Genomic DNA, 13,410 nt, shown 5'->3' with positions numbered 1-13,410 from the left:
GCTTATTAGGGATATTAATGATCATGGATCAAAGGCAAACCCTAGACAATTATTTAGGTGCTTTAAAAACTCATCTTCTGTATGAGGGCAACAATTTCTCAGTGTTGGCAAAGATGAAACTGTTCTGTGTTGGGTCTAGAGCAGCATTACTAACATAGAGGGCCTGAAGGAGAAAACAAAACACATTTCTGCGATTAAATTGTACACCTATTGACACCTTGTCACCAAAGCATTTCTCATTCATTTAAAAGTAGGCACATTCCTGATGTGCAAGCCCCTTTTATAAAGGTTACTTAGCTGTGAGGACATCCTGCATCTTTAAACACCCGCTATTGAAACACACCCCCCCATATTTTATATATATATATATATTTTTATATTTTATATTTTTTAAGATTTTACTTGGCAAAGACAGAGTGCACACACATGCACATGTGCGTGTGCGCACGTGCGTGCACAAACACACACACATGAGTAGCGGGAGGGGCAGAGGAAGACAGAAATGCAGGACTCCATCCCCGGATCCTGAGATCATGATCTGAGCTGAAGGCAGCCACTTAACCAATTGACCCACCCAGGTGCCCCACACCCTACATTTTAAAACAATTTTTAACTATGGCTCCTCATTAGAATCAGTATTTGAAGAACTTTTAAAACTGCTGATATCCAGACCAAATTTCAAGGATTCCTATTTAACTAGAAGCTATTCAGGGTAATTCCAAATTCGGCCAGTACAAAGAACATGTTTTTTAAATGAATACAGAAATTTAACACGTGGGAGTGGTATGTCTACCTTCAATGTAGCACTTATAATGTTAGAGAAATTTTATTTGACAAAGGAAGAAACTTGAGGCCTGGGAGGTTAAGTGACTTGTCCCAAAACACCTGAACCCGGGGTTTGCAGCTTGGAGCACCAGGCCATCTCCAGTCTCTGGATCCCCAGCCCAGACCCCAGGTCCAGGGCAGGTCGGCTTTCCCACGGGCAAGGTCAGTCAGTGCACCAGCAAGAGCAAAACACTAAGAAAAGTGCTTTGCTTCATTGATTGCAGTGGTTCTCACCATTTCATCCACAGCTTCTCAAATGTATTATCCCAACCTTGTATTGAAATGCTTCTGAAAAATTTTGTGTAGGTCCGAGGGGAGATACATACACAAGCAATTAGAGAGGCCTGGGATCCTGTCATAAAAGGCAATGTAGACAGAGTTGGCCCAGGACTTCAGTCAGTGATGAACAAGGACTAGATCCACTTAGAAATTGGAAATGAAACCACTTGGGAAACGTCAAGATTTTCTGGAAAGGAGTCAAGGTTGCATACTTTAACCTCTCACAAGAGGGATCTATCTTAGCTCACAACTGGAAGAAGTGGGAACATATCTGGATTGTAAAGACCATCCCAGAATCGTATGGTACAATTTAATCACAATACCCTAGACAGGGTTTTCCAGACCTAGGTGTTCTAAAGCAGAGCTCCTTGGATTATTTTAAAAACAGTGTTTGAAATCACAGGGTGGCTTCCAGGAGGAAAAAGTCTCTAATAGAATGTAATTTTAAATTGCATGTTCAGAAAAGGGCATTTTGGATATATATTTCTTGGGGCTAACTCACTTGTTTTGAAGAAAAGTGATAACACACTAATTTAATTTTTTAAACAATTTTATTTATAAGTGGGTTCATTTCCTCTACATACTACTTGCACTCATGTACTCTCAGGCACATTCAACTATTTAAACTATTTAAATAGCTCAAACAAAACAAACGACAGGATAAGGGCAGTGGGAAAAAAGAACACTCAAGTGATGACTGCAATGTCTGGCTTTCTAACTTGGTTCTGTCAAATCCACACCTACAGTCATCTGATCATATGCTTTGGAGTCTTAAGTATGGTTTTATTGATTTTTGTTTAATTAAAAAATCAAGATTTTTGATAAGTAATTCTAACAGCAATTATAAAGCAATACATGGCAATATTATGCTGCAAAATAAAACTTACATGAATGTGATTAAAGTCCAGTACTGAGTTGTTCTCCACAATTACAGGTAATAATTTCATCTACTCAAGTCCTCTCTGTTAAGTGCACACACTGACATATATCTGTTTCTTATCTTGTTAAATAAATACAGAAACCAAATTAGAAGTTCTGCAGATTTCTGAGAATTTAATCGTATCATTAAATTGTAATACCAATGATATATATATACTTAGACTTATGTCCTGAGCAATTATGTGCATTAACTTCATTTTACAATGCTTAGTTTACTTAAGGCAGATTTTAAACTACTTAACAGAAATCAGCTTAATTTTGATTTTTTACTTGCTCCACCATGTTTCAATTCATTAGTGTTTCCATAATAAGGAATGAACTCTATTGTCTTAACAAACCAAGCATGGAAATTTCTTCATAAGAGAAAAGAAGAAATTAAAATGATTTCCATATTCAAGTCATGGAATGCTGAAGAGAGGACTTTTGGCTCTTAGGAAAGGCATTTGTTACCTCCAAAGGAAGGCCACTCACTAAAATTCTGTGGAAATATGACAGTGGGGCTGCCAAGAAGGAATTCAAGGAAACTGGGAATGGCAGCACTGTGATCCCAGGCCATTCTCTTGGGCACAGAGGTTTCCTTCCCTTATGTGCTTTGCCCTTACCAAGCTCTCAATAAAAATTAAAGGCCGTGAGATGCATAACAATTCATGCTCAAATCCGAACAGGACACCAGAAGCAAACAATTAACGGTGATCACATTGTTGTCCCCAAGACATATCTTGAGATATCTCCTTCAGAAACAAACTATGTTCTCCATAAATCCAACTACAGAGTTTTCCATGATTCTTGCTTTTTATAAAATGAAATACACTTTCTTACTTCTTTAACAAAAGTAAACAAAAAAGCTGTAGCCCTCACTCCTCTCTCCCCAAATGCTGCTCCTTGGCATTTAACAATTTATATGCATAGCTGGACAACAGTTAACCTCCAGGGGCAAAGAAAAAAAAAACATGTAAGAAAAATCACACTGACTGTTCTCAGACGTTTGTTTACAAACACTTAAAGAAAAAACACAAAACACAAAACCCAACATCAATCTATTAAAAAGTCATCTGAAAGCACATGGATGTGACGTAGAAGCCATGACATTGAGAAAGCGAGTTCAAAGTTGTAACATTAACCGAATTGGATTCACATTTCTCCCAAGCATCAGAATTACAGGAACTTGAATATAAATTGAGTTTAGGTTATTAAGTAAGTGGTTGAAGAACTTGTTCTTTTTGCCTAAGAATACTGACAGGCTTTCAGATTTTCAGATGCGGAATTAACAAGATTATTAAGAACGTCTACACACATACCACTCCCAGTCATAGAGAACTGTGCATTTCCCAGCTAATAAGCAACAATAAAACCTGGCAGCCATTTTCCCCTTTGTACTTTCAAACATCCAAAGAATCACACAACCACTCAAGTAATAAGAGATCCGGGGGTGTTTCAGACATGTGGAAGAAAATGCTTAAAGGCAAAATTCCTCAAACACATGCCACAGTGTGGAAGCGGAGAGCTGTTCCCTCTGCTAATCCTGTCACAATCCCATGGACTTGTGGGCTGTGAGAAAGACTGTATCAATCTACAACCAAAGGTGCTATTTTCCCTCTTACGTCAAGGTAACTGTTATTTCCACAAATATACCAAACTCTAAAGCCAACACTGCTCTTGAAAGAAAATCATTAAATCTCAAGTATTGGCTTTACCCACTGTGCAAGCCCCTGTTAACAAATGAAATAAAAACTTTTCAGTTAAAACCTTCTCTCTGGCGCCTCCATTTCAAACATCTTCTAGTTCTGGGGTAGGCAGCAGCTATTGTTCTGAAATGGTTGTCCTTTTTATTCTAGACTCTGTTCCCAGGAGCTTATTGTTTCTTGGCCGATCACCTAGGTTATTATTTGTACACCTTCTCTTTAAACTGTTCCAAGAATTCTGTTTAAGAAGATTCAGTGACACATTCTGCCCCTGTCCTCAGTGAAGAGCACACCTAAGAATAGTTGTCACTCTAAGAGAAGGAGCCCACAATGGAGCATTTCCATTTTGGGCAGTCTAGTCTACTCTAACTGAATGAACACAATCTGCTCCACTGTGGTTAGGACTCTGTTGGGCTCCCTCTTCTCCTATAGAATGCTTTGACTGGGATCAGCAGAGAGCAGGAAAAAAACTGTAGGAAGAGGAAGACACTGGTGGGCAGGGTATGTTCCTGGTGGGGGTGGTGAGGCTGGGACCATGAGAAGGGGACAGGTTTCCAGGCAGTGTGGGGAACATCAAGGAATAGCATATACTTTCATGGCCAGGTGTACTGACCAACATTGAATTTCACAACCCAAAATGGTGTCATGAAATATGGTTGCCTCTTAATGAGTCTTACCCTACAAGTGGGAAAGGAGTCATGGGGAAGTAAAAAAGAGCTAGGAGAAACCACAATTAGTTTCAAGCATCCTGACCCACCTACACTGTGTCTGTTTCCATATTCTTTTATTTCATTGGGCCTTTTCTGGGTTATTTTTCGCTAACTCCAACACTGGGAATATACTTGATGTTCCTTGTTACTAGGGAGGTGCTACTTCAAAGGACCACACAATGTTGAGCAAAAAAAAAAAGATGTATTTGATGGGTGGCCTTTGAATATGGTTTTCCCCCTATTTTAGAATGAAATTGGGTTAAGAAAATCTTTAGTAGGTATCCATCCAAAATAAGTCATTGCTATGATTCACTTTGTGACATTTCAGCAAGCCCACTGGAGACATTAGCGGGTGATACTGCAAATGGAAGGCTCCTGTTTTGAAATCTAAACTGCCTGTAATGCCTTCCAACTGGGAAACTGGAAACTCTGGCCACTGAGTTCCGCTTGGGTTCTAATCCTTCCTGAACCTAACCATAATCTTAGAGATGGGGGCAAGGGCAGGGACAGGGACATGCCCGGGTTACAAGTGAGAGTATGCCTCTCCCCCCACTGTCTTCCTCTAATGCTGAGCCAAATTACCCATAAACGTCTAGCACTTCTTAGGGTAAGTAATAGTCTATGGCCACCACGCTGCAGAGAAGCCAGGAACTCAGCAGCTCATACACTGAACCTAGGTGTTTTACAAGTTTAAGGTAGCATGAGGGGGTGCCTGTCCACAAGTGGGCCCCAGCTGATAAGCTGGAGGCCATGGGAGCCGGGCTGGAGAAAACAAACACTAGGGAGTCTCTAATTAGTACAGTGGTTCTCAAATGGGAGCATGTTTCAGAATTGCTTCTCATTTAGTAGGTCTGGGGTGGGGCCCAAGGTCTGCATTTTTAACACATTTTCAGACAGTGATGCTGGCCTCAGAACCAGATGTTGTTGAGGACCACTAGCCCGTTCCTTCACTTCTGCTCAATTCAGGCTGAGGAACAGGAGAAGAAATTGTACCTATAGATACAGCACTGTGGTACTGTCTTCATATGGTCCACCTTACAGTTGCACAGTGATGAGCCACAAAGGCATATGATTGGTTTCTTCATGAAGTTCCTTCAGGGATGCGGTCATCCTTGACAAGGTGAATGGCTCTGAAGACAATTATAAAGTATGATGAGAAATTTGCAATGTTGTTAGAAAAAGCACATAGCCTCCTGGAGATGAATGTGTTAAAAAGTAACCTGCACACAGATACCTATTTTCTATACAAAATAATCACTCTAATTCCTTTAACATCATGGCAGCAGCACAGCCCTCTCACTTTCCACACCTTCAGCCATTATACACCCAAATACAACTTTGCAATCCCCTTTAGTAGGTTAGTGGCCTCTTTCACACTTCTTTCTTTTCTTGGTTGGGCTGCCCCGGATTGCAGATAATCTTTCAGTGTTTGTGGCTGAGCGGTTTGCTGTGCCTGCTCTGGTTTATTTTTTGTGAGATGTCAGGAGGAGAGATTTTCCAAAACATGCAACTCTTCATTAGATGTCGTTTTTGCCAAACCTTGTTTCAAAAGTAACCCCGGATCTGACAGCTCTGAGGCTGGCAAAACTCCGACAGCTTTGCTTTTTTCCACTATTATTTCTCTTGGGACTAATTGATCACTTCCAAGAGAAACTCTCTTGTGGTGGTCGACGTCTTCTGCAGAGCCGCAGTTCCTGCATTTCTGTTGTGTTCTGGCCCCTTACGGACTTTGTTTTGGACCTGGTGATGCTGACTCACAGCTATAGACAGGGCTCCTGCTTAGAAGCCCTGTCTCTAACCACTCCCCAAGATGAGGTTTTTGCTGGCTGCTAGTGTCTTCTGGCTGCTTCTGATGAACATTTTCCAGCTTTTGAGCAGGAAGCCCCCAGTGGCTCTCAGCTGCCTTTATGTAATCTTTTGCTTGTCCCGTGGACTCTGATGGGGGACTGGCTGAAGCCTGACTGTCACCCCTCCTCTTCACTAGCTCCACAATCACTGGGTCACTGATGTTCCCACAATGTCCCTGCTGCTCCATGGTCTGCTCACAACGCTGCTGCTTTTTGTTTCAGTTCTTTTCACACTAAAAGAAAGAAAGATTGTTTTGTTTTGTAAAGTGTAATGGCATGCTGTCCTCCAATTCCTACAATCCTTGTCACATTTCCTATACCCAGAAAAGGAAGCATGTGCTACCTTTCTTTCTCCCTTACCTCCCTGGCAAATCTAGAGAAATCCCCAAGTGTTATGTTAAATTCAGACTGGATCAAGCCATAGCTGTCACATTTTCCAACACAAGAGTTTTGTTATTAGGATACATAAAGACAGGCTTTGTTTACTGATCACTGGGTTATCAACGTAGTTATATTGGAGTTACGATGGATCTATTTTAACTAAGGCAGACAGGGACAGGTATTCATTTCAGATGTTAAGGGTTAATATTGCCTAAAATTGATAGATTGATTTCCTTCCCCCAGAAGTAAATGACCAGACACACCCAAAACACAGGCTGCATGTGTATGCACATGCACACATAAGGATGTGCTTGTACACACATACACACACCTTTTCTACAGCACAAAGTCAATGCAAACTTCACTCTGATTATAAAATTCACTTTGAGGGGCAGGGCAGGAGCTGCCTGGGGAGAATTAAAGAGACCAGACACTGACTTCAACACAGATTTGCAGGCTTGTGAAAAGCAAGAAATTTCTTAAACCACTAAACTCAAAACGCTGAAGCTGAAATGTTTATTTTGGCTAAGCTTTAGTCTGGAAACACACACACACACACACACACACACACACACACACACACGTATGTTCTTATTGTTCCTAATCAGGGCATGAGGATCATCATAATTATACTAGAATCGGAACTTGCATTTAGCAAAGGAATGTATTTTTTTAAGATGGGTCTGTAGGCACTTGGAAAGTTGTATGAAACACACCACCAAACAGGTGCTTTTCATCTTCAAAGCACTTGTCATTAATTACTTCTTGCAACACACCTGTGAAGCAAGGACTCGTTCCCCACTGTCTAGAACGCAAGAGACAAGAAAGTAGAAGAGCAAGAATGGGACTTAAGGGTAAGGTTGATGCCAGGGGGCTTTGTGATTAATTTCCAGGAACTCCTGTTGAATTCTACACCATGCCACATATCTATACACATACACACAGTCAAAAAGAAGGAAAAGAAAACTTGTCAGACCTACATTTTTTTCAGAGCACTTCTCTTGCGCTTTGCACTGGGAGGAAGTGGACTCTCCGCACACTCAGCAAAATAATCAGACGCTCCGTGGAGAGCTCCTTCCGTCTACTCCAAAAGATAACAAAGGTTCAACCAGAAATCTATTAGCTGAACATGAGGAAAAACAGTTATACTCTGAATGCCCCCAGTGAATGGATTTTTGTGAAGACTAGGTGAAACTACTCAGGGTTAGGCTATTTTAATTTTTTAAATCTAGCACTTTTTGGTAAATTGTTACTTTTTTTTGGACTCCTACCCAACACAGTTCATACAGTGATATGCACCACAAAATACAAGACTGTAAGAGAAAGGATGTTGGTTCCAAACCATCTGGGAACTCTTGGCCAATATCTTTATCTCTGCAGCCTAAAGTGTGATGAAGCCCAGAATCATGGTGCCAGGCAGCAACATGTTTGTGAGCTCTGATCTTCCAGAGAGACCTAGTGGCACAGTGGTCTGTACCCTGATTATCCTAAGAATTCCACACATTTACTCTACCTACAAAAATACAAAATGTGGCCTTTATAATAGTCAAGGCTGCATAAAGAGTTAAGCCTTTTAATACTGGTACTTTGAAAACTGAAGTCTGTGATTCTTAGCTACCAGAAAACTGGGAGTTATGTTCTTAAACTAACAGCACTAACACAGTTTTACATAATTCGTAGATTATCTGTGTATCTATCCTTACATGTTCCCATGGAAGCTTCATACAGAAGTACTTCTAAAATGTCAAAAACTCCCAACCTTTGCCAACATTGACCTATTTCATAGTTTTAGAATCAGTTTTTTAAATAAGCAAGTAGATAATTGAGACAAGGTGTTAACTTTTCTCATTTCTTGGGACAGTAAGAACCCTTCTCCACTAAATTCCATAGTAAAATGTTGAGGCCATGAGGAACAATTCTGGGAAATTATCAGTAGGTTTCTTGCTTTAGACTTCCATTGGAATTCATTTATTTATTATTTTTAAAAAGATTTTATTTATTTGACGAGAGAGAGAGAGAGCGAGAGAGAGAGCGCGAGCACAAGCAGGGGGAGCAGCAGGCAGAGGGAGAGGGAGCAGGGTCCCTGCTGAGCAGAGAGCCTGAGATGGGCTTGATCCTAGTACCCCAGGATCATGACCTGAGCTAAAGGCAGATGCCTAAGCAACTGAGCCACCCAAGAGCCCCTAGACTTATACTGGAATTTAACAGTGGCAGCCACCAATATGATGCATGGGTGCCCCACAGACAGGTGCTGTGCAATCACTGCCCTGAACCATAAGTATGAGCCTTTAGCTCCTACTAATCCTGCCTATGGTTTCAGACCTGGATCAATGTCACTCATAGTCATATCCAGTTATAACCTAAGTCAGTTCTAAGAGTTAGTGAACAGGATATTGTAGGTTTTATTGGATTATACTTCATTTTGATGCTTCTCCCTTTCTCCCCTTAAGACTTACTAGTTGACTAAATAAGCTACAGTTTTAAAGTTAAATGAGAGAGAGATGAAGGGGGAGGGGGAAAAGAGGGGAAGAGCTTTGAGAAAGACAGAGAGAGGGAGAGAGAGAGACTGAGATTTATGTGTGAAACACTTCTAAACATGCCCTATAAGTACAGTAGATTTTCCCCTTACGACCACACCCTGTAAGTGCTGTATTTTCAGAGCTGAACAATTAACATAAGGAGCATGAGTCAGGCTTTGAACAACTCTGTGGGAACCAGAAAGCCTTTTGCTATTAGGAATGATGTAAATTCCCCAAGGCTTGAAGAAGTCCACAATGGAAGGCAGACAGGGTCATAAATAACAACAATGGATACTGCGTAGACCACATAAAGTATGATGCCGCGATAGTGACACTCTTCAAATCTCATACTTGATCCAATCTCTGCCTTTATTTATTTATTTTTTAAACTCAGTTTAAAGAGCATGATGTATTTCCTATGGGAACTTCAAAAACTTCTTTAAGAAACATGACAATTGACTCTTGTCCCAAATTCCTCTGATCACAAACAATGGAAGAAAATGTCCTTGGAAGGAGAAGGACAACAGAAAACGTGATGGAATGACAGAAGGAAATGTCCAGTTCAAAAAGTGCAAAACCTGTGACTTCGATTTTAAAAAAGAGAGAAAAAGAAACCAGCAAGGCAGGGTCTCCTGCTTACAAATTAAAACCACATTTGGCAATTTGTTGAAGGAGGCATATTTACATTTGTATGAAGACTGGGTGGGCAGGAAAATAAAAAAAGCTTAGATTCCTTCTTCAGTCCTTGAACTGTCAGATCTCATTAGAAATCTCTCATTCCTATTTTTCTAGGGTCAATTCATTCCCCTTCGTCACTAAATCGCAGCCCCCAGAGCCCACCAAACAAATATTCCAGAGGAAGCAGAGATCCTCTGGAATAGATCTGGGAACAGGATTTCCCAAGGGAGTTGTCCTGATTACTAATGGCTTCTCACATCTGGCACCAAAATGTAATCTGTGGCTTATCCAGAGTCCAAACTCTAAGGTACAGACAATGTGTGCTCAGAAGCACTTCTTGGGTTTACTTAAATGACATGACTCCTTTTTAGATTCTGCCTTGAATAACAACCCAGACATCTTCTGCAAAGAATACACACAAACTCAATATACTAAAAAAAGGTTACCAGTTGGCCATCCAGAGTCCAGAGTGCACAGTCCATGGGGACTCAGGTATTTAAGAAATATGTTAACCAAGGGGTGCCTGGATGGCTCAGTCGGTTAGGCATCTAACCCTTGATATCAGCTGAGGTCATGATCTCAGGGTCCTGGGATGGAGCCCACATCAGGCCCTGTGCTCAGTGGGAAGTCTGTATGGGATTCTCTCTCTCTCTCTTTCTCCCTTTACCCCTCTCCCTGCTCACTCTCTAAAATAAAATAAATCTTTTAAAAAAAAACCCTCAAAATATCACTAAAAAAAGAGAGAAAGAAATAGGTTAACCAAGGGACTCTCTTTGGGCTTTCATCAGTGATTCTTCTTCTTCTTTTTTTTTAAAGATTTTTTATTTATTTATTCATGAGAGACAGACACAGAGAGAGAGAGAAGCAGAGACACAGGCAGAGGGAGAAGCAGGCTCCATGCAGGGAGCCCGATGTGGGACTCGATCCTGGGTCTCCAGGATCATGGCCTGGGCTGAAGGCAGGCGCTAAACTGCTGAGCCACCCAGGCTGCCCTCAGTGATTCTTCTTAACCTAAAGGCTAGCTCTGAGTCTAGCTAAGGAATAAAATTCTGTAAGTAACATCACCTGTTCTGTCCACTTGTCACTCATTTACTTTTTTATATATATATAATATTGAATTTTTATTTTAATTTTGAAAGGGAAAGTTCCAATATCTACTTTAAATACCTAGGACAAAAAAACATTTTTTTTTTTACATGAGACAAGATAAAACATAAGGTTTAGTAAATGCACTCACTTTAAAAAACAGCAAATTTTCCAGTAGTATTTAAGAAGAAATAGTCTAATAATTGTCATCTTGGATGGTCTCTTCAGTTAATATGGCTTTGGCTAAAAACCTATTTACTTTTTATTTATTTTTTTTAAAGATTTTATTTATTTATTCATGAGAGACACAGAGAGAGAGGCAGAGACACATGCAGAGGGAGAAGCAGGCTCCATGCAGGGAACCCAAAGTGGGACTCAATCCTGGGTATCCAGGATCACATCCTGGGCCGAAGGCAGCGCTAAACTCCTGAGCCACCCGGGTTGCCCCATTTACTTTTTAACTTTTGGTAATGCTTTGATTTTAGTTTTAAACTTTCCAGCTGTAAAGAGTGTCTAAATAGAATTCCAGGACAAAGCCAAAAAGAAGTAGGGCAGGGCCACAGGCCCCAAAGGGAATCAAATCCAGGGGGACACATTCTTTGGCAGACTGAGCAGCCCAGGCAAGCTCCCAGAGCAAGGGGTCAGGTCTTGTCACCATCCCCAGGGATGTTCTAGAGTCTAGTGGATACATCCTGAGGCTAAGGAAGCCAAAGCATGCACACCCTAGTACAGGTCTGAAAGGAAGGTTGAATAGGTAAGTGTTTAAGTATGAAGATGGGTGATGTCACCTCAATGCTGTCTGGTCTGACCTGAGAAACACATTTTACATTTGTGGACAGGAAATACTACCAAGAAAATCCCCACCAGAATTATCGAGGCAGCCAAGACGCACTTCATGCCTCTTAATCAGAGAATGGGCTAGACTGAAATGTAGTTAGAAATGCTGGTTGGTGTTCAGGTTACAAAGGCAAATCAAAATTGTGGATAAATCAAGGTGTTCACTCCATGTGACTTACTGAACACCATTTCTGAATAGAACAATGTTGGGATTAATGAGGGATGGGAAGAGAAGTTGGCCTAAAAAGACATAAGAAACACATGCTCTTGAGTTTATAACCTTCTCAAGGAGTCTGTAAAACAGAGCTGAGGCTCCCAAAGGCTACTGGGAAGACTGGCACCAAGGGAGCTTTTCAGATATATAGATTCCCAAGACCCATCCCTGGCAGTTCTGATTCACCAGATCTAGGGTGGATCCATGAGATCTATATTTAGGTTCCCAGGTGATATATGTGAAAAATAGTCGACAGAGCAGAGCAACAGATAAACAAATGTCAACTGGTATGCTGAAGCGGTGTTGGCAAAGTGTGGTGCAGTTACCTCAGGCATCAAAATTATCTTGGGAGTTTGTTTGTTCACTAATGCTCAGGATTCTACCCCAGATTCTACTGCATTTAGATCTCCAGGGGGTAGAGTGAAAGCATATGCATTTTAAGCAATCTCCCCAGGGATTTTTTTTTTTTTTAAGATTTTATGTATTTATTCAGGAGAGACAGAGAGAGAGAGAGAGAGAGAGAGAGAGAGGCAGAGACAGGCAAAGGGAGAAGCAGGCTCCCCTCGCAGAACCTGATGCAGGACTTGATCCCAGGACCCCGGGGTCAGGACCTGAGCTGAAGGCAGACACTCAACCACTGAGCCACCCAGGTGCCCTACCCGCCCCCCCCCCCCCCCGCCAGTGATTCTGATACCCAGCAGAGTTAACAAACTTCTGTCCACTCTAAAGTGGCATGGGTGGACTTGATAACTGAGTGGAGTCTGGCAGAAGCATCCAATCAGACAACACTGAACTCTGTATTGAACATAGTTTTGAGGCCCTTGTGGAAAAGATGTGGACTCACAGAAAACATCCATGCTCTCATGGAGTCTCCATCCCATGGGGAAGACAAGAAACAAATAAACAAATGATGTGTCAGAAGGTTGTGATGTTATGAGCAGAAATAAAACTCCAAAGTATCTGTTTTAGATATATTGGTGGGGGAAGGCTGTAGTAGGTAAGAAGATAAGCTTTACCCAGAGATCTGAGTGGAAGGGGAGCCATGTGAACATAGTGTATCTCGGGCAGGGAGAGGTATGAACATCAAGGCTCTGAAGGCAGTGTGCCTTGGGAGGAGGGGAGAAATGGCAGCAGACCAGGGGAAGGCACTGGAGGGCAGGTATCAGGGGTGCGTATGTATTGGTGATGGTGAGGGGGGCAAATCACATATGGCTTTTGTAAGGAAGACACATTTTATTCTAAGGACGATGGTATGCCTTTGGAAGGTTCTAAGGAGAAATGTGAGTTGGTATTTTAAAAGGATCACTCTAGGTTCAGCAGAGGGACAGGTGGATGCGAGGGCAGCAGTACTGAGACTACTGTAAGAGTCCACTCAGCGATGAGAGATCTTCAGGAGCTGATGATGGTAAGAAA

The 13,410-nt window shown here is 41.5% G+C and overlaps 1 protein-coding gene across 1 annotated transcript in view; it reads right to left on the bottom strand.

Moving 5' to 3' along the window:
* Positions 1-1,622: 1,622 nt before the first annotated feature.
* The window catches only part of LOC121477734 (SLX4 interacting protein), a 179,973-nt gene continuing 168,185 nt past the window's right edge, over positions 1,623-13,410 (bottom strand). Inside the window, 4 exon segments of the mRNA XM_041732247.1 lie at positions 1,623-5,873; positions 5,876-6,442; positions 6,445-6,515; positions 7,644-7,744. Coding sequence (XP_041588181.1) covers positions 5,794-5,873; positions 5,876-6,442; positions 6,445-6,515; positions 7,644-7,744 — 819 coding nt within the window. The 3' untranslated portion in view covers positions 1,623-5,793.

The sequence above is a fragment of the Vulpes lagopus genome, chromosome 18 (genome assembly GCF_018345385.1).
Source record: "Vulpes lagopus strain Blue_001 chromosome 18, ASM1834538v1, whole genome shotgun sequence".
NCBI classification, from domain to species: Eukaryota; Metazoa; Chordata; class Mammalia; order Carnivora; family Canidae; genus Vulpes; species Vulpes lagopus.
This window is presented reverse-complemented; position numbering and strand designations above follow the sequence as displayed.